Source organism: Nomascus leucogenys, chromosome 8 (assembly GCF_006542625.1).
Source record: "Nomascus leucogenys isolate Asia chromosome 8, Asia_NLE_v1, whole genome shotgun sequence".
NCBI classification, from domain to species: domain Eukaryota; kingdom Metazoa; phylum Chordata; class Mammalia; order Primates; family Hylobatidae; genus Nomascus; species Nomascus leucogenys.
The window spans coordinates 28,174,914-28,196,504 of record NC_044388.1 but is presented as its reverse complement, the minus strand read 5'-3'; the positions used below and the strand labels follow the sequence as shown (position 1 = coordinate 28,196,504).

The 21,591-nt window shown below is 48.2% G+C and overlaps 2 protein-coding genes across 3 annotated transcripts in view; both read right to left on the bottom strand.

Moving 5' to 3' along the window:
- The window catches only part of R3HCC1 (R3H domain and coiled-coil containing 1), a 25,538-nt gene extending 19,337 nt beyond the window's left edge, over positions 1-6,201 (bottom strand). Inside the window, exon 1 of the mRNA XM_030818368.1 lies at positions 6,083-6,201. Coding sequence (XP_030674228.1) covers positions 6,083-6,201 — 119 coding nt within the window. The remainder of the gene's footprint in view (positions 1-6,082) is intronic.
- CHMP7 (charged multivesicular body protein 7) lies at positions 5,778-21,591 on the bottom strand. 2 transcript variants are annotated; one of them, XM_030816980.1, is made up of 10 exons: positions 20,858-21,591; positions 18,472-18,643; positions 12,122-12,307; positions 10,968-11,101; positions 9,495-9,543; positions 9,127-9,246; positions 8,751-8,849; positions 8,455-8,515; positions 7,456-7,635; positions 5,778-7,240 (listed from the first exon to the last, which is right to left on the bottom strand). In XM_030816980.1, exons 1-10 carry the CDS (start codon positions 21,154-21,156, stop codon positions 7,179-7,181), a joined length of 1,362 nt encoding a protein of 453 aa, XP_030672840.1. In that variant the 5' UTR covers positions 21,157-21,591; the 3' UTR covers positions 5,778-7,178. The 2 variants fall into 2 exon arrangements, with proteins under 2 accessions (XP_030672840.1, XP_030672841.1); XM_030816981.1 differs by lacking the exon at positions 8,455-8,515 and having other exon boundaries at positions 7,190-7,240; positions 20,858-21,254.

Here is a 21,591-nt window from a genome sequence, read left to right as displayed (position 1 = left end):
AGTTGCGCGATCTCGGCTCGCTGCAAACTCCGCCTCCTGGGTTCATGCCATTCTCCTGCCTCAGCCTCCTGAGTAGCTGGGACCACAGGCGCCCACCACCACACCTGGCTAATTTTTTGTATTTTTAGTAGAGATGGGGTTTCACCGTGTTAGCCAGGATGGTCTCGATCTCCTGGCCTCGTGATCCACACACCTCGACCTCCCAAAGTGCTGGGATCACAGGCATGAGCCACTGTGCCCGGCCTATTTAAAATCTTTGTATGAACTTAAGTATATCCCTTGCAAATAGCTCAAGATTTAATTGTATTTTTTTAAACCTAAAATCATCTGTATTTTATTTTATTTTGAGATGGAGTCTCACTCTGTTGCCCAGGCTGGAGTGCAGTGACATGATCTGAGCTCACTGCAACCTCCACCTCCAGGTTCAAGTGATTGTCCTGCCTCAGCCTCCCGAGTAGCTGGGATTACAGATGTGCATCACCATGCCCAGCTAATTTTTGTATTTTTAGTAGAGATAGGGTTTTGCTGTGTTGGCCAGGCTGGTCTCAAACTCCTGACCTCAGATGATCCGCCCGCCTCGGCCTCCCAAAGTGCTGGGATTACAGGTGTGAGCCACCACGCCCAGCCTGTACTGTTATTCTTATTGCCCTTTTATACCCACTAGTGGTTTGGAAGTTATTCATTCAACATCTTTTAGTGTTATTCACTCTTTAAAAAGTTGAAGTACAGCATACATATAGAAAAGTGTGTCCTCCAGCTTTTTTTTTTTTTTTTTTTTTTGAGACAGTCTCACTTTTGCCCAGGCTGGAGCACAATGGTGCAATCATGGCTCACTGCGGCCTTGACCTTCTAGGCTCAAGCAATACTCTCACCTCAGCCTCCCAAGTAGCTGGGACCACAAATGCACACCACCATGCCTGGCTAAATTTTTAAAAAATTATTTTCTGTAGGGACGGGATCTCCCTATGTTCCCCCAGGCTGGTCTTGAACTCCTGGGCTCAACTGATTCTTCCACCTTGGCCCCCTAAAGTGCTGGGATTACAGGTGTGAGCCACCACGCCCAGCAGTCCTCCAGCTTTATTTCACTTCTTCAAGATTGCTTTGGCTATTTTTCATTCTTTGCCTTTCTATATAATTTTAGAATTTCTTTTCTTTTTCTTTTTTTTTGAGACGGAGTCTCGCTTTGTCCCCTAGTCTGGAGTGCAGTGGCACAATCTCGGCTCACTGCAACCTCTGGCTCCGGGTTCAAGTGATTCTCCCACCTCAGCCTCCCGAGTAGCTGGGATTACAGGTACAAGCCACCATGCCCAGCTAATTTTTTGTATTTTTAATAGAGACGGGGGTTTCACCATGTTGGCCAGTCTGGTCTCGAACTCCTGACCTCACGTGATCCGCCTGCCTCGGCCTCCCAAAGTGCGGGGTTACAGGCATGAGCCACTGCGTCCGGCCTAGAGTTGCTCTTTAATTTATACATACACACACGTGCACACATGCACAAAATCTGCTGGCATTTTGACTGGGTTTTCATTGACCGTATAGATAAATTTTGGAAGAATGGATGGACATCTTTAACTTTTCTTTTCTCTATAATATTTTATAGTTTTCAGTGTAGGGCAGTGGTTTTTAACTAGGGGTGATTTTGCTCCCATCCTCCCCGTCCCCCAGGACAGTATCTGGAGTCATTTTTGGCTGTTATGCCAGGGGATGGACAGTGCTAATGGAATCTTGTGCATAGAGGCATGGATGCTTCTGAACATCCCAAAATGTACAATTCCCGTAACAAATAGTTATAGGCTCAAAATATCAATAGCACCAAGGTTGAGAAGCCATGGTAAAGGGTATTAAACTTTTTTCTCATAATTCAGTATATTGGGGGCTAGCATAGATTATTTCTTTTAAATTTTTATATTTTTGCTAGTATATAGAACTATACTAAACAGTCAATATTTAATATTGAACTATACTAAATACTCAATATTTAAACTATTGAGCTTGTGTCCAGTGACCACACTAAAATTAATTTTTCATGCAAGTAGTTTCTCTATAGGTTCCTTGGATTACTACATACACAATTGTATCACCTGTGAATAAAGACAGCTTTACTTCTTTTGTGAACCAACTCCTTCAGGAAGTGCTATGCAGCCAATAGCCGGCTCTTTTCTGTACAGTTGAAGGGCCTGCTGCAAAATACAATGAAAACATTATCTACAGGGTGCAGACCAGCAAAACAACAACAACAAAACAATCTTAAAACTTTCTTTGGTTTCCCTAAAAATGGGGAGATTCTGAGGCACAGCCCTACCCAGTATCTCCTGGGAGGCAATTTCCTTTTTTTTTTTTTTTTGAGACGGTATCTCACTCTATTGCCCAGGCAGGTATGCAGTGGCACGATCTGAGCTCACTGCAACTTCCACCTCTCGGGTTCAAGTGATTCTCATTCCTCATCCTCTCAAGTAGCTGGGACTACAGGTGCCCGCCACCACACCTGGCTAATTTTTGTATTTTTAGTAGAGATGGGGTTTCACCACATTGGCCAGGCTAGTCTGGAACTCCTGACCTCAAGTGATCTGCCCACTTCTGCCTCCCAAAGTGCTGGGATTACAGGCATGAGCCACTGCACTCAGCCTGTAATTTCCAATCTGTAGAAGTCTGTGTAACTGCACAAATGTCAGCCAAAGGAAGCTGGTCTGCCAACTGAAAGCACTGACATGGGGTGAGGTCACACGCCCACCACAGAAAGTACTTTCGGAGTTATTTTTTGAGTGTTTTTTTTTCTTCTTCCATTTTTAGAGATTAGGTCTCACTATGTTGCCCAGGCTGGTCTTGAACTCCTGGGCTCAAGTGATCCATCCATCTTGGTCTCCCAAAGTGCTGGGATTACAGGTGTGAGCCACTGCACCTCGTCATGAGAATGCGTTTCTGAGAGTGTGGTTAGGAGTAGTAGCCTGGTGCAGGAGTGGAAAGGGGTGATCTCTTTCTTCCACCTTATTAAGGGTCACAGCCAACACCCTTATAATAAAAGACAGGTTAACAGGAGAAAATCGTAACAAATTTATTAACACGCATGAAGCAGGGGAGACACACAAAAAATATGAACATACACAGAAAGGCCTAATGGTTGGCCCACCCTTCACTGGGGAAAGGGAACTGGGGGGCTGTAAATGAATGGACCCAAATACCTGACAGTGGTGTGCAAATGGTTCTCTTTGGATGCTGAATGGGACTGAAGGACAAACAATAGCTTGTGGACAAGTCATGGAAGGTGAGGGGTGGTACTGCACTGTGAACCACGGTTGTCTTATTATGCAGATACCGTCTCCCAGGTTATCTCTTGGAACTGCCCTCAGAAGAAAAAGACGAAAAGTCTGTCTGGGTATGGTATCCTGGCTATAGCTTCTTTTTTAGTCTTTTCTTGGGTGATTAATCATTCTTGGTTATTTAATGAGATTCATAGGGAGGGGGCTTTAAGACAACTGCATTTATTTTAGAAGAAGTTTTCTCAATCAGGTAAGGGAACTTTCAGAGAAAGAGCTCCTCCTGGAGCTTTAGAAAAGAAAGGGTCGAAAAGAAAAAAAAGAAAAGAAAAGAAAAGAAAAGGGTCAGAGAGACAGCATGCTCCTGGTGCTTTAGAAAACGGTCAAAAAAAAAAAAAAAGAAAAGAAAAGAAATGAAAGGGTCACAGAGACACCATGGTGGGGGAAAGCCAGAGAGAAACCTTGAAGCTGCTGCTTTAGTTCAGCTCGTCAAATGCCACATTTTGGGCATTATTTTCTGAGCCCCAACACTTGTGTAACAAAGAATTCCAAGCTGGAAGTCAACAAACTAAATTCCCCTGTGAGCTCTGTGGCCTCGACAAGCTGCCTAAGATTCGGGTCCTCCTCTGTAAAACAGACGTTTCCCCTACCCTTCTTGTGGCTCCTTCTGGCTCTCATATTCTGGAGTCTATAACCTTGCATTGCTTCTGTGCAGACAGCGAAAAGAAGCCACACTTCCCCCAAAGAGTAGCCACAACTACGTAAAAATGAGAAGACATGAAGACACTTCGAAAGAAAGGAAGGTCACCAGGCTCACCCACAAGCCTCAGAGCAGGGCTTCGTTTTGATTCTTTGGGACTCGGCAGCTGTCAGTGATTTCATCTTTCTTCACAGCTCCAGCTCTTCCCTCCTCTTTTCTGATGGCCTAGATTATATTTTCAGCAGATTGAGCCAGATCCTCATGACCACTTCCCGGAGGTCTGCTCAGATTTCGGCTGTCACTTCAGGCAGGCAGTGAGAACTGCAGTGTAACCCTTTTGTCTCTCTCACAGCAGAATGTCTGACTGCAAAGCCCACCCCAGTCCCAGGACTCTGGTTACACAACCCTTTTAGGCAGGCCCAGGAGATTCCCAGGTAGCACCCTTCCCCTCACCTCCAAATACCCACTTACCCTTCTAACCACACCTCCTCTCTGCATACCATCACCATTCCCATACTAGCAGTGATGGGGGACTCTCCAGCCACCCTCCCAGGCACGGCATCATCTCTTCACTTTGTGGTGTGGTGGTGCCGCTCTGACACCTGTCATGAGGCAGCAAAGATTCAAGAGAAGGGAGAAATTGGCCAGGTGCAGTGGCTCACACCTGTAATCCCAGCACTTTGAGAGGCTAAGGTGGGAGGGTCTCTCAAGGCCAGGAGTTTGAGACCTCATCTCTACTAAAATAAAGAAAATTAGCCAGGTGTGGTGGCACATCTATAGTACCAGCTCCTCGGGAGGCTGAGGTGGGATGATTGCTTGATCCCAGGTCGAGGCTGCAGTGACCCATGATCTCACACTGCACTCCAGCCTGGGGCAAGATCCTGTCTCAAAAAAAAAAAAAAAAAAAAAAACTAAAAAAGAAAACTCTCAAGAGGAGTGAATCCCTCCATGGCGCTGACTCCTGAGGCCACTCAGCTCTAATTTTCCAGCTGTGGGAATCCCATGCTAGCAGCTGCAGCCGCCACCACCAGAGTCCTGTAGATTACCCCTTCTTGTTCTCTGCTCCAAGCAGACTCAACAGCTCCTTTTAATTTCCTGTAGCACAGCAGAGAGTAAGTCTGGATCATTTAACAAGGATTCTTCAGTGGCTCAGGACAGCAAAAGAAAAAGTAACCTTAAATCAGATGAACAAGGCTCACCAGGTCCAGGCCACTTCTTTCCAGCAGAAGGAATGGAACAGCGGTTCTGCCCTCTCTTCCACAGGGCCTGTGAGCCCCAGTCCCTCTCACCCTTCTCACCAGGTCCTTTAGATTCTCCCAGGGCTTTCTGAGCCGCTGCTCTCACCACCTTTTCCTGGCCAGTTCACCTCTGACTTACCTGGAGCTGCACACCTAGTGCTGCGGCCAATTTTTAGTCTGTTCCTAATGCTGCTCTCAGCCTCAAAGCCCATCTCCCTCACAGGGCGTGACAAACACCATCCCTGGAGGAGAGGCTGAGAAATACCAGTGCCAGACTAAAATATGATACAATCACATGGGCAGAAGAAATTAGGCCACTTATAGAGTCCAGGCAATGGAAAACAGTAGCAATGGCACACTGCTAATACCAGGGAAGCCATTCAAAGAATGAGTCCTCCCCAGGAGAGCTCAGTGTGAGCAGCCACTTGGATGGAGCAGCAGCTGCTGCAGCTCAAAGCTCACACCATCAGGCTCTCCATATTCTCCTGTGGCCTTAAGAGAAAGAACCAAAGCGTGCAGAAGCTGGAAGCGTGGGGACGCACCAAGGAATAAGACACCTGATACAACCTAAAGAGGAGACGGGACAAGTGTTCAGTTTTTCTTTTAATTATTTACCAGATAAAAAAGAAAAAAAATAGTGATTGTTTCTCTTCACCCCCAACATTTCCGTTTACCAAGGTCGAGTTGGAGAGAAATTCACTGAACAATGATTTGTGCTCCTGGCCTGGAGCAAATTCTTCTCCTCTGCTCTACGCCACCTCAGGCAGCAGGGACAGGGCAAAGGGCTCCAGGCAGAACTCCTGGTGGCTGGGCGGCAGAGTGGCAGTGTGGCGATCGTTTCTTCTCGCCACTGCCAGAGCATTCAGACCCTTTCCCCTCTGTCCCCCTACCCCACGCTCCCCAGTCCCTCAAAGGAGGCAGGGAGCAGGGACTGCAGGAAGCAGGACAGGTCCATGGGTGGCCCGGGCAGCTCCCGGCAGAGGGCACAGCCCCTGCTTCTATTGCACATCCTGGCTCAGCCCCCCTGCCCCGAGCAGTAGGCCACAAAGTGAAACGCTTTCCAAATTCAGAGAGCCTGGTGCTGTGTGCCAGGCTCAAGGAGGGGAGGTGTGTTGTTGTGTGGCTTGTTCTAGAAGATAGATATGTATTTTTAAGTTATTCCATGATGGGGCCAAGGCAACAATTTTGCCTCTTTAGAAAAGCATAAGGGGTCTGGACATCTCAAGGTCCTGTAGTGACTGGGCCTCTTCCCAGGCGAGTGCAGAAGCCTCGGAAGAAGCCTTTCCCCCACCAGCAGACCTCCTGCTCCAAAAGATGAAGAGGCAGCGCCCACCAGCCACACCAGCCCCTCCGGACTGTTACGACTCTGGGCCACTTGGGGCGACCTCTTTCTCTGAACACCTGGAGAATTTTGACAAATGGCCCTAGAGAAAAACCTTTTATACTACGTTTCTCCATAAAATGGCAGCTAAGTCTCCTCAAATAAAACCTTGAAGTATTTCATTCTCATTCTTCTCTTACCAGTGAAATCAAGTGGGACAGGAATAAGTTATTTAACTGATATTAGCGACGGGATAAATCCCTCCAAAAAACCGCAGGGGGAAGTGGGAACTGATTCAGATTTGACAAAGCTGCAAATCTTTCCCCTTCATGGGCTGGAACGAAGCTGGTGGGTGAAGACAAACCTAAGTGTGCCAATGGCAAGAACTGCAGGCTATGAAATGACAGGTCAGACACAGGACTGTATAAATTGTGGCACTATAAAGATGAGAAGGCAGGTCCATGATACAGCTGGGAGCAAGCCTTTGGAGCATTGCTTCCAGAAATTCTATCTGTCCTGTAGTTAAGTAGTAGCATCCAGATAAAATCAGTGGTTCTCCTTCCTCCTCTTCCAAACACATTCTGAGAGTTTCTTGTTTAAATAACTATGTACACACCCAGCAAGCCTGGTCTGTCTTTTACATGAGGGTCCTTCACTTGAGGGTCCTACAATGGCTTTAGAGTTGGTTCCAACTGCCTTTTCGGAGATTTACTGCTTGGGACCAAACCTGCAAGGCAAAGAAATGACTGAACACTATAACAGGAAAATCTTGAAGATGAAGGCATTCCAGTGTTTAAGAGACTGAGTCTTAATATAAACAAACCCTCAACTCCCTACAGGGCTCTGGTACTCTGGCAAATTGAGTAATTGGGCTTGGGCCCATCAACTCTGTCAGCCAGAAGTCCACATGCCCGCCAGAGGCCTTGGAAAACAGCTCCATACCTCCCTCTGATAAGGACAGTTTCTCAAGTTCAGCTTCAAGTTCAGCATCTGAGATCCTAGGGTTAGGCACACTGTTGGTAAAATGCCTATTGCGGGGGTTGTCAGGCAGATCCAAAGGTTCTTTGGTGGTATCCTGAAGGAGGCTGTCCAATTCCTTCTCCAGTTCTTCACTGTCAAAATCTGGAAAGAAAAGACAACATAAAGATGCATAAACTCCAGGGAGAAATGCATTAATGAGTACAGGACTGAGGTTACCAAAACCTCGCTTAGCTTTACAAAAGATGCCAGGCCTCCTTGCAGATTAAAAAAAAATCCTGGAAGTCAGGAAACTGAGGGTAGCTTCAAGCAGAGATGCGTCTTCCACACTCTGAGCTAAGTCACCAAGGAGGTGTATTCTGTTAACCCCATGGACCTGACCCTGATTCCCCTTTCCCTTGAAGGAGGATCCTCCAGTCAGAAGCCTTGTGAATGAGGAATGCCGGAGCACAGATGGGTCATGAGCACGGCTGTCAAGGAGGAAATGGCAATTCCCTGATTGTTCCTGCAGATGAGCCCCAGGGAGGACAGGCTAGGAGAGGCCTGCCTGCACCCAGAAAAGCAAATCTACCGTCAAACTCATCACAGCACAGGGAAGCGAAGTCTTCCAGGATGAAAGGAAGAAACAATCACCTTGGCCCGGGCGTGGTGGCTCACGCCTGTAATCCCAGCACTTTGGGAGGCCAAGGCCGGCAGATCATGAGGTCAGGAGTTCGAGACCAGCCTGACCAACATGGTGAAACCTCATTTCTACTAAAAATACAAAAACTAGCCAGGCATGGTGTGTGTGCACCTATAATCTCAGCTACTCAGGAGGCTGAGACAGGAGAATCGCTTGAACCCAGGAGGCGGAGGTTGCAGTGAGCCGAGAATGCGTCACTGCACTCCAGCCTAGGTGACAGAGTGAGACTCCATCTGAAAAAAAAATGAATAAAAATTAAAATAACCACCTAGTCCACTCACCTAAGCCATTTGTTACCCCACCAGCCAGAGTCTGAGAAACTTCATCCTGGGTGTCACAGAGCTGTAAGAGACAAGTGCAAAGCCTTGAGCTAGGCATGGTGGCTCTAAGCATCTCAGTCTTTGGTGGAAAATACCTAGGGTTACAAAGCAATCCTGCCCCAAGTGAGAATCAAGGAAAGCTTCCTCAAGTTCACAAGGTCACAAGTCAAGTTTCGTTGAAGAGGATGTGCAATGAAATCAAATCTGTCCTCCATCACTTCCTTCTCTGTGTGTCCCTCCCTGGCCCCTTTCTGTACCTCTTGGATCTGATCCACGAGGCTCTCTGCCTTCTCCACTGTGACATCCTTCATGGAGAGTTTGAGCGCTCCTACCCCAGCCTGGTAGGCATTAAAAACCTAAAGACAAAGCAAAGCTATCAGTGCAAATGACAGACATTTGGCAAAATACATACAATATTGTTTCAACTCCAAAAGGCAGCTTTGGGGTTTTTGGCACCCAAGCTCGATTTACCCTATACCCACTGAGGCCAAACCTCCCGACTGGAAAGGCAAAGGCAACCCCAGCCACATCCCGAAAGAACCCAGGGATCCTCCAAACAGCAAAGCCAAAGCTGCAAGTGACCAACACACACGGAGAGACCAGCCGAGTGCTGGAGTACAGGGGAATGACTACCATTTGATCTGTCTGGGAGGCATAGATCCGGTCCAGGATGCCTTGAACAGTGTCCAGCTTGGCATGCAAGGCCTCGATGCGCTTCTCTGTCCGTTGCTTGGCCTTGAGAGACCTCAGTGCCTGGGGGCATGGAGACTTAGGTCAGTGCTGAACTGGGCAGGCCAAAGGGGAAGAGGAAGACAGCCCTTCCCAGACGCTAAGGCCATCCCAGCCTTCTTCCCTCCCGTCTGTAAAATAAGCTGTGGTGCCTGGGTCCCCTGCAGACTCTGTTCCCCTTAAAAACCCAGCAGGCTGCTCTCTAAACTGCTGGGCATCACTCCAGGCCTGCCTGGGGCACTGCTATGGGGCTGGAGGAGACAAGAACTCACCAGCTGCTTCTTTCCAGCTCGGCATGCCCGGCGGGCTTCTTCTTTACACCTGGAAACAAAGGCACAGATAAGATGACTGTGCCACAGGATGGGAGAGGCAGGGTCCCAAGGGGTCCCTGAAAGCAGCACTCAGTTAAGGTGGTTTTAAATTTGAAGACTAAACCCACTCTACCCAGCGGCAAGAAAAATGATGCTGACGGCAAAAACTCTTGTGGCAAGTCAACAGGCAGGCTCAAGCAGGCTGACTGAGGATAACCTTTTTCAACCCACAAGGACAGAACATGCAAACAGGGCACATCATACACGTCTTCCCATTTTGGGGAGACAGGGAACGAATTGTTAACACCAACAATGACCTCGGACATATCCTCTGCCTCCCAACAAGGCTAGGCTTTCCCAACTGGAAGACAGACTTCAATGTCTGTGTCCTCCTGCCAGAGTGTGTGTCTTTATTAGGGATTCCTTGTACAGTCATTCAGGGGGAAGGGCAGGGGAAGAGCCCCTCAGAAAGACCTCCGCAAAGGCAGGGACCTGTCTTGTCCACGGCTATATCCCCATTCCCTAAGACAATGCCTGGCTCAATAAATATTAGTTGAATGGACACTGGCAAGGATAAGCATAAACGTTAACATTCACAGTCATCGTCTGTGGAGGAAGCATTAAGACTCATATTTTCAGCTGGGCACAGTGGCTCACCCCAGTAATCCCAGCACTTTGGGAGGCTGAGGTGGGAGGCTTGCTTGCGCCGAGGAGTGTGAGACCAGCCTGGGCAACATGGTGAGACCCCATCTCAACGAAAAATTTAAAAATTACCCAGGCATGGTGGTGCGCACTTGTGGTCCCAGCTACTCAGAAGGCTAAGGCGGGAAGATTGCTTGAGCCCAGGAGTTAGACTGCAGTGAGCTAAGATCGTGTCACTGCTCTCCAGCCTGGGGGACAGTGCAAGACCCTGTCTCAATTGAGGAAAAAAAAAAAAAAAGGCCAGGCACGGTGGCTCACGCCTGTAATCCCAGCACTTTGGGAGGCCGAGGCGGGTGGATCATGAGGTCAGGAGATTCAGACCATCCTGGCTAACATGGTGAAACCCCGTCTCTACTAAAAATACAAAAAAATTAGCCAGGTGTGGTGGCGGGTGCCTGTAGTCCCAGCTACTCGGGAGGCTGGGGCAGGACAATGGCGTGAACCCAGGAGGCCGAGCTTGCAGTGAGCCGAGATCGCGCCACTGCACTCCAGCCTGGGCGACACAGCGAGACTCCGTCTCAGAAAAATAAAAAAAGAGGCCTCATTTTTTTTTTCTCTTTTATGATATTCTGTGCTTTCCATGATTTCTGCATTGAGCAGTGAGTACTTTTGTAATTAGCTAAAAAAAAAAAAAAAACCACCTATTTTTAAAAGCCCACATATACTAACATTTTGCTGGCTCTGGGGGCCAGCTACAGTGGGGAGGAGGCTCAGTTCAGGGTTAAAAGTTACCTCTCTGCTTCCTGGGATAAGGACTCCACTTTGCGCGAGAGAAGCTGTTCACTCTGCATCAGCTGGTACACCCCGACATCTACGTCATTGACTGGAGAAACCTTGGCATGTGGCCCTCGGGCAAACTTCACAATCTGAGGGACAGGGAGATATTACTACTGCTGCTACCACGAAGGCTGAGAAATTCCCAAGCAAGAGTGCTGATGGTGGGCATATGAGAACAGCAGGCCCCCCTTATCCATGGGGGATACGTTCCAGTGGGAATGGAACCCCCTGCGGATGCCTGACTCCTCAGAGAATATTGAACCCTATACATATAGCTATGTAAACATTTTTCCTTCTTCACAGTTTTTCCTATAGAAGATCCATTCTTACTGTAGATCCTAGCGACCTCAGCAAATGATATTTTGTCTTCCTTCTTTAGTCCAGAACTTTTACCTTTTCACTTAAAGGAAGCACTTGACAGCTTCTCTTTGGTAAATGTGGACTGCCAGCACCACCGCTCTTGTGCTCTGGGGCCATTATTAAGTACAATAGGCCAGGCATGGTGGTTTACACCTGTAATCCTAGCACTCTGGTAGGCTGAGGCAGGCAGATCACTTGAGGTCAGGAGTTCAAGACAGCCTGGCCAACTGGTGAAACCCCTTCTCTACTAAAAATACAAAAATTAGCCAGGCGCCGTGGCACACGCCTGTAATTCCAGCTACTCGGGAGGCTGAGGCAGAAGAATCGCTTGAACCCAGGAGGCGGAGGCTGCAGTAAGCTCAGATTGCGCCATTGCTGGGCAACAGAGCAAGACTCCATCTCAAAAAAAAAGTACAGTAAGAGTGGCTTGAACACAACCACTGCAATGCCGTACAGTTGATCTGATCACTGAGATGACTCCTAAGTGACTCAGGCGGGGAGACACTGGACAAAGCAGGGATGCACATACAGGCGGGATACTACGAGGTCCCATCACACTACTCAGAACAGTGCACAACTGAAATCTATGGAACTGTTAATGTTTGGAATTTTCCACTTATTATTTTTGGACCGTGGTTGACGGCAGGTTACCGAAACTCTGGAAAGCAAAATCTGAGATAAGGGGTCACTACTGTATGTACTTAATCAATCGCTGCTGAGTCAGTGAATGAACAGATGAGCCTCCATACCTTCTCCCCGTTCTGCTCGAGGACTGTGACTCTCTTCTCCTTCTGCAGCTGCAGCAACACCAAGTAGAAGGTCCTCTCATCTGGGCAGGAGTTAGCACAGAGGGTGCTAAGCTCTGACAGGGCCACCACGGGGTGGGAGGAGAGGGGCGAGTTCTGATACAGACGATACACCTCCTCAGCCTTTTCCTGTGGGAAAGGTGACATTGGCTGACAGGCCCTGGCCACTGCCACAGGATGCAGGGACCCTGACCCTGAGTTTCAAAACTATGATCACACAAGGCAAGCACCTGGGAATCCCAATCCCATCCTCCCCAAAGTAGCAGCTTTTCAAAAAGGAGGAAGGATCTGTGTTTTTAAGCCTTGGAGGAAAGTTTGGTGACTCTATATGAAATGAGGCACATGAGATGCTGGGAGCCAGCTCTGCACTGCACACCCATCGGGGATTTTACACTCCTGCCTCTCCCTGGCCTGTGGTTTCCCAAGGGAAGACTGACGAGGTGAGGTGAGGTAGAACAGCTGTGAATGAGAGCTGAGGTCTGATTTCCAGCCTAGCCTGGGTGACCCTGGGCCAGTCACAGCCTCACTAGTCCTCAGTATCACTCTCTGAAGAGGGTGGATGAAACGATATCTAATTCCCTTCCAATTGTAGTCTCTCCATTTTCCTGCCGATTGGCTATACTGCAAATACAAACATTATTGAGTTTGTAAAAAGTCTTAAGGGAACAGGGCCAGGCGTGGCGGCTCATGCCTGTAATAATCCCAGCACTTTGGGAGGCTGAGGCAGGTGGATCACCTGAGGTCAGGAGTTCGAGATCAGCCTGGCCAACATGGCAAAACCCCATCTTTATTAAAAATACAAAAAAAATTAGCTGGGTGTGATGGCGGGCACCTGTAATCCCAGCTACTTGGGAGGTTGAGGCAGGAGAATCGCTTGAACCTGGGAGGCGGAGGTTGCAGTGAGCCAAGATCGCGCCACTGCACTCCAGCCTGGGCGACAAGAGCAAAACTCTGTCTCAAAACAAAACAAAAAACAAAGAAAAGTACATGATAAACAGATGGGATAAGATTAGTGACAAGACTAAGAAATATAAGTTCCAAGAAATAATGTCACCATTTCGCTCATACATGGAAATTACTACCAGAAACAAGAAAGACTGAGGTGTGTATGGGATGCTATGAAAATATAGGGAAGGACTGCCTGGGGATTCAGGATTTCTTGAAAACAAAAAAAAATGTTGAGCAGAATTCTGAAGAGTGAGCAAGTTCCTAGGTGAAGAGGTGAAAGGGGTATCTCGGGAAGAGAGAGGAACATGAGCATAGAAGGGTGGGTCAGTGTGGCACGTGTACAAATGTAGAGGGGAAAGGAGAGAGAGAGGCACTCCTGTATTATAGAAAGTGTAATATCTTATGATGATCCTTTATTCTGTAGATGGTGGGTGGTCACTGAAGGAAACTGACATGGCTAGATTAACAGAAAGCTAACTGCCAATTGGGAGAGGATGGATTGTAGAGTTAAGATTAGAGGCAAGGAGACCATTTACACAAGAGATTATGTGGGGCTGAACAACAGACTATTTGAATAATAAACACAGAAAGAGGAGTGGTGGAGACAAACAAAAGTCAGAAGATAACACTGGTAACTGGATATAGGGTTGGAGGAGAAAGTCTAGTGGAAAGTCACTATGGATTGAGTGACTGGTGGATGTGATGCTATTAACAGGAAAAAAATTCAGGAGGAAAAGCCTAGTTTAAAGGAAAGACAAAATATCCCACCTTGAATATGATGTTTAAGATGTCTGAGAGAGGCTGGGCACGGTGGCTCACGCCTGTAATCCCAGCACTTTGGGAGGCCAAGGTGGGTGGATCGCCTGAGGTCAGGAGTTTGAGACCAGCCTGGCCAACAGGGTGAAACCCCATCTCCACTAAAAAAAATACAAAAAATTAGCTGGCCGTGGTGGCAGCGCCTGTGATCCCAGCTACTTGAGAGGCTGAGGCAGGAGAATTGCTTGAACCCAGGAGGCGGAGGGTGCAGTGAGCCGAGATTGCGCCGCTGCACTCCAGCCTGGGCAACAGAGCGAGACTCCATCTATAAATAAATAAATAAATAAATAAATAAATAAATAAATGTCTGCGCGATATCCAAGAATATGTATACAGCATATAAGTGGATATACAAATCTGAAACTCAAAGGAGACGGCAGGACAGCGACGCAATGTTGAAAGTCCTCAGCATATCCACAGCAAAGATCCCAAGGACATTCAGGGAGGAAAGTAATAAGCTGAAGGAAGACCACTGTTTAGGAAGTGAAGGAAGACACAAAAGAGAGACAGAAGGACTGCTTTGGGGGAACCAAGGAGAACTTGCAGCGTCATGTAGACAAATTCACAGAAATTGGACATTTCAAGAAGCGACTTGTCAACAGTGTCAAAGGGTGGAAAAGAGCCTAAGAAGACACAGACATCGAGTTTTCATTGATTCGACTGCCCTACCAGATATGCAACTACTGCAGTAACTGCACAGTAACCACACATAAATAAATTAATGTTATATGACATCAAGAAAAGATACTGAGACAACTGGCTATCCATTTGGAAGAAAATACAGCTTTTCCCCACCACATACACAAAAATAAGTATCGAAGGAAATGTAAACGGAAAAAATTAAAGTACAAAGTAATATATTAAGCTTGAGTCAGAAGATGCCTTCCTAAACAAGACCTGAAATTCAATAGCCATACAGAAAAGTCTGAGAGATCTGACTACAGAAATATGAAACCTTCTATATGGTAAAAGACATCATAAATAAAAATTAAGCAAGCAACAGACTGGGAAACAATATTTACATCCTTAATACTAAATATATTATATATATCTATCTCTAATACATAAAGAATACAGATTAACATAAAAGATAACACAATAAGGCCAGGCGCAGCGGCTCACGCCTGTAATCCCAGCACTTTGGGAGGCCAAGGAGGGCAGATCACGAGGTCAGGAGATCGAGACCATCCTGGCTAACATGGTGAAACCCCATCTCTACTAAAAATACAAAAAATTAGCCGGGCGTGGTGGCGGCGCCTGTAGTCCCAGCTGCTTGGGAGGCTGAAGCAGGAGAATGGCATGAACCTGAGAGGTGGAGCTTGCAGTGAGCAGAGATCGTGCCACTGCACTCCAGCCTGGGTGACAAACTCCATCTCAAAAAAAAAAAAAAAAGATAACACAATACAAAACGGGAAAGGATATAAACAGACAATTCACAGAAGGGGATATGTAAATGGCTAGTACACAGGTGAAAAAAATGCTCAATTCACAAACAGGACGTATCTCTTTTTTCCCAATAAGTTGGCAAGATTTAAAAGACTGATGTCATCCAGTGCTGACAAGGATGTGGGGGACTGGACTCCCTAATACAGTCTTGATGAAAGTGCAACTTATTACAAACTTTTGAAAAGTAGTTTGGCAATTTTTGTTAAAATTTAAAAGGCTGGCCGGGCGCGGTGGCTCACGCCTGTAATCCCAGCACTTTGGGAGGCCGAGGTGGGCGGATCACAAGGTCAGGAGATCGAGACCATCCTGGCTAACGCAGTGAAACCCCGTCTCTACTAAAAAACACAAAAAAATTAGCCGGGCGTGGTGGTGGGCGCCTGTAGTCCCAGCTACTCGGGAGGCTGAGGCAGGAGAATGGCGTGAACCCGAGAGACGGAGCTTGCAGTGAGCAGAGATCGTGCCACTGCACTCCAGCCTGGGAGACAAAGCAAGACTCTGTCTCAAAAAAAAAAAAAAAAAAAAAAAAAAAAAAATTTAAAAGGCATGTATGCATTTCCGAAAATCAATTCCATAAAAATAAAGGGAGAAGTACATAGATCTCTGCACAAGTGGCATTTTTTTGTAATGGAAAAATGGAGAGAGAAATTGGAATGACTTAAATGTCCATCTGTGGAGCACCTGTTGCATAAATTGTGGCATATCGATAGATTATCATGCAGGCATCAAAAAGAATCAAGTAAATCCATACCGTGTAGGGCCTGGAAAGAGGCGCCTGATATAATGCAGTGGAAAGAAAACAAAGCGGGGTGCACACCAATTCCATTTCTAGAAAAAAATGGGGTGACGTGTACACATGTGTTTGTGCGTGTGTATTCACTCACTCAACAGGTATTTATTGACTGTCTACCAGGTATCAGGCACTGCTCCCAGGGTCCCAGGGCCCATGGCACTGTTCCCTTCTAGTAGGAAAGACAGACAAGAAACAAGTGAATAAGATTTTCAGGAAGAACTAGAGTTGACAAAGCCATTAAGGAAACATAAGTCTGTAAACATACACACTCACACACTCTCACACAAATGGGAAGAGAGTACCCAAAGAGAGAAAAGTCGGATGAACAGAAAGAAAACTTTCATTTCTTTGTATTTTTTTAAATAACAAAATAATGGACAATTTTTGCTTTTTTGTATTTTTCAGTACCATCCAAAAGTAAAAAGTTACTAGCTGTTTCTCTGTCTGGACTTGGGAAAAAAAATTTACCTCAAGAGCAGGCTTTGTTTGCCAGTACAAACCTCACCTGTGGGGATCCACGGGTCTACCTCTCCTCTGCCCCAGGCTGGAGGACAATGTGAGATGAGAGAAAGACCGCAGAGAGGACCTGAGCTTGGCCCAGAACCACCCAAACCATCCTGCAGTCTCTGCGGGGACCTTGACTGAGCCCTGGAGACCAGGCCACTGGGCAGGGGAATAACCGCGTGGGTGCGGGGGAGGGGTGCAGATGGAGCAGAGGGGCTGCCCTGAAGAAAATGTAGGCTGCTTAGTCAACGATCCTGGGGGACAGGGAGAGACTGGCAGATTTTGGAGACTTCTTCCTCAATCTCAGGCAGAGTGGGCTGGAGTCTCTCAAGGTGAAGAGAAATGGGTGCTTCTCTTGGGGTGAGGGGTGGGGATTCTGGGCTGGCTCCAGCTGTATGAAGCCTCTAGGGCTATGCAAGGGCCCTGAGGTCAGGCTTGGTCTGTGAATTTCAAAAAGTAACTACTCTCTGCAATGTCCTTTGGTCACCAGGTGCTCAGTCAACACATACACACACACACACACACACACACACACACACACACACACAGAAAGGCCCCTATCACCTCATCCACAGCAGTCTGGGTGGAGGGGGTGGTTGAAGCAGGTCTGCACCGGGTGACAGAGTGAATGGGAGGTAGGAAGTGGTGACACAAAGGTCGGTTGAGAAGGAAACAGCAGTCACTAGGCAGGGCCCAGGTACCACAAAAGAGACAGTCGGTGTTCGGAAAAGCATTGAGTGGGTTTGGGTTTACAGGCTGAGAGTGAGATGGAACATACCAGGCAAGAGGCCGGCCGATGGGACAAAGGGACAAGAGTGGCAGGGCAGACACAGAGCAGATGAGGGGCAGAGGAAGGACACTACACTCTGAGCACAGAAGGAGGTGGGCTCTGAGGAGGTCAGGCTTGGGGTGAGAGGACAGAAAACTGTAGGCTGCCTCAGGAATCCTGAGTCTACCTTCTCAGTGAAGTGCCCGCAGAGAGCAAAGAGGACACAGGATGGAATGAGCGTGTGAGGGGACAGAGAGAAAGAAAAATAAGGCTGTGGTGTGGCCCCGAGGGCCTCCCACAGCTGGGGACCATGAAGGGGACCGCAGTCTGATGACAAGTGGTTTTCTCCAGCAGGGGTGGTAAACCCCATGTGGCTGATCGAGGGCTATGGATTTGCTGGGAGTCTCCTGGTGTTGCAAAGGAGATGCAAAGGAGCTGAGGGTGTTGCTGAGGAAGGCAGTGGAGCAATGAGCCATGCGATCAAGGCTGTGGGAAAGGCAGGCCGGGAGGAGGCTGACTGACCAGGAAGCTAAGATGGGACCATGGCCCCAGTGGCCTCTTCGAGGGAGAAGAGCATGTGCAGCAGAAGGCAGGCCATCAGAAAGCTAGAAGGGGAAAGGGCATGGTCACAAAGTAGGAAAGGGGAGCTGAGTGGGCCAGTTTAGCGTGGCAATGCTGAAAGCCACAAGGTCCTCAGGAATCCCGAGAAACCCTCGTCAGTAAACTACAGAAGGCAAAGCATTTCCTAAACTGCTGCTTAACATTAATCCCTACAGATACTAGAAAATAATCCACTGTTACTGAAAATTCCCAGACAAAGGCTAACCCTTGAAATGTACAAGTGCCACTAATGAATATACATATAAAGCGCAAGTACAAGGGAGGGCAGATAAACTCAGTTATCAACTCAGTCACCATGTAAAAAAAGAGACAGTCTTTTTTCAAGAACACACACAAGGGACGTGGAGGATGCTGTGATCACACCAAGTGACACCCAGACATCCCCTTCTGAGTACCCACCTTCAACAGCTCCACAGCGACAAGGACCTCCTCAGCTGGAACCTTATTATCTCCCAGCATGTTAGAAAGAGTCCACTTGAGAGGCTTCAGCAGGAAGACCCCGACCCCCCAGGAGATCCAGCTGCTGTCTACACTGGCCATGAAGTCTGACTCCCGCTGCAGCTCCCCTCGACTGCAGGGAAGAAAAAGAAGGGCGTGTAGTAGCACTTAATGCAATGTCCCATTCCAGTCTCCAGCTCCTCCTTTACCCTAAAAGAGGAATTTTATCATCATCATCATGACCATTTGTTAAGCACCTACGCTGTGCCAACGACACACAGCACTGTTTATACTCCAGCTCTAAGCGTCACAACACCTCTGCATGGGAGGCGGTGTTATGAGCATTTTAACGAATGAGAAAACTGAGGGACTCAGAAGGTAAGCAGAGAGGCCAAATCTACACCATGATAGGTCTGGAACCAAAAGGCAAGTGCTCCACTAAGACAACAGAAACACAGGCGGCTTCTGGGCCTTGGGTGAGATCTCCTTTTACAATTGGTGCTCAAAACATTAAAATGAAATCACTGTCGAGTGCAAGACGTAAGGAAGAAAACAAAGATGTACAGAGAAGGACTTCTTGCCCTTCCAAGGCAAGGGTGAAGATACGATGTAACTATTTCGTGGTGCTGGTAACAGTAACAGCAGCTCAATTTATTAAATGCTTGCCGCGGGCCAGTCACTATGCTGAAGGCTATATAAGGAATATCTCTTCAAATCCTCACAATAAACCTAGGTACAATTATCATCACCATTTTAGAATTCGTCAAACTGATTGTTAAAGACAGCATAAAATTTGTGCAGGGCCACACAATTTAGCAAATGGCAGAGCCAGGATTCAGGCCTAGGCCAGCTGGCCCTCAAGCAAAAAGCTGTTAACTATTAGGCTGGTGCAAAAGTAATTGTGATTTTTGACATTACTTTTAATATTAATACTATGTCACGTCGCCTCTATGGAGAAGTATCACCCTCAGAAATTCTTCAGGACCCACGCAAGCACCACGAAGCTTCAGTGGAGCACTCGCACTCAGGAAAAGAGACTTTAATACCACAGAGGTATTAAAGTGTCTTGACTGGAAGTGGAAGATCATCACCCTTCTACAGTAAGGAGGCCCATTCTGGTCTCATCCCTCACTGACTTCTTCAACTACTGTTTCTCCTGTTCCCTACTTCAGGCATGAACGAAAACGGTTTCCACTGCATGCAATCTCAGAAAGCCTTGTTGGCCAGGTGCAGTGGCTCAACGCCTGTAATCCTAACACTTTCGGAGGCTGAGGTGGGAGGATCGCTTGAGTCCAGGAGTTCGAGACCATCCTGGGCAATATCAATGTCCAGTCCAATGGGAAGGTACCGGGAACAAAAGTAGAGAAGGGAGATCTCTTAATCAGAAACAGCAGCAAACTAAAAAAAAAAAAAAAAAAAAAAAAGACAAACAAAAAACAGCAGAGTTGACTTTCTCCTTCCTTAACTGAGAGAGGTATCATGCTAGGCTGGTCTCAGAATTATAAGTACACTGAAGTGCAAATGACTTATCCAAAGACCAGGGATCCAGTCCCGGTATCACCTTTAACTAGCTGTGTAACTCTGGGTAAGTCACTTGATCTCTCTGAAACTCAGTTTCCTCTTCTGTCTGCTGAGGATAATTCTATCACCTCACCACAAGACCGCTGAGTGGGTCAAATGGTGCATGCAAAGTATCTGCATGCTGGGAAGTACTGTACATATATTAGTTATCAATGTTACCCTCAGATACCGCCAAAACACTGCACCTGTCGCACACGTATCTCCTACAGACCTTTTAAGGGCACCCAGATACTCAGCAAAGCCCTCATTCTCCTTCACGTCCTCTCTGCTCCAAAAAGCCTGTGCCAAGGACAAGCCAGACGCATGAGCTATGCCAGGGGTTGTTGGCAAGATGCCTACAGGCCTCTTCCCCACGAATGCCCGCTTTCTAGCTCTGACCTCCCCTAGGTTAATGAATCCTATCTCTTAGACCTTCTGCTCCACGGGCCATTCAAATTTGGAGGCCCTTACGAAACAACAACATAACGGGGTCCCAGTCCAGGCAAATCACTGTCACCTCTGTTAGGCTAGCTTCTCTGGAACTCATCTAATCGGACTATCCCCGCCCCCCAATCTTCCCCCAGATCCCCTCTTCCTCTCCCTCCAAGCCTCCCTAGCACAGCCTCCTTATTTTCCTTCCTCGCCTTCTGAACACACACTGGATGCCTTCTCTGGGCCAGACACTGGGCTGGGCGCAGTGCGCTGTGCAGAGAACAGGACCAGGGCCCGGCCCTCGGAGAGCTGCCCCCGCCCGCCCTCGCGGCCCTGGCCCCGGCCCGCCCCTCACCGCAGCAGGTCCTGCAGCACCGTGGCCAGCCCCAGCGGGACGCTCCCCTTGCGCTGAAAGGCCTCCTGCAAGTCCCGCAGACGCAGGCGCACCACCCCCTGGCGGCGGCTGTGGCTCAGCACCAACGGCGCCCAGAAGCCCATCTTGCTGTCCCAGTCGGTGCTGTTCACCTCGCGACTCCTCTTGAAAGCGGAGAACAGGAAGGACATGCGCTCCTCGTCCTCCTCCCACTCGGGGGGCAGTAGGCCCGCCGGGTCTCCCCCGGCCGGGGCCTCGGCCTCCCGCTCCGGGGACCACATCGGAACCCCAGCCCCGGCAAGGCTCCTAACACAAGCCTGGCCCTGGTCCGCTTCCGCCCTAGTTCCCTCCCGGCTTCCGTTCCTTGACCACCTCCTTCTCGTTCACACGTCACCGCCGCCCTGAGCGTGAAATAAGTTCCGTAAATCTTCAAGGCGCATGCATTGCGCTGCGCTCCGCAAGCCAGCAGGCAGGATGATGTTCTTTTCAGAGCGACACCGAGCGCTTGCGCCGACCCCTCCTCCCACGGTCTTTGTGCGGAAAGAAAGGCTTGCGCCTGCGCGGCAGGTAGCTGCGCCTTACGCCGTTCAAGATCCTGGAGTTCGGCAAGGCATTCTACAGCGGCTTCTGACCTGTGGCTTCAGAAAATGGAACTGGGGAATAGCCGCAGAGGGGCGCCAGTGGTGCCCGGACCACCCGGATGGATCCGTGAATCT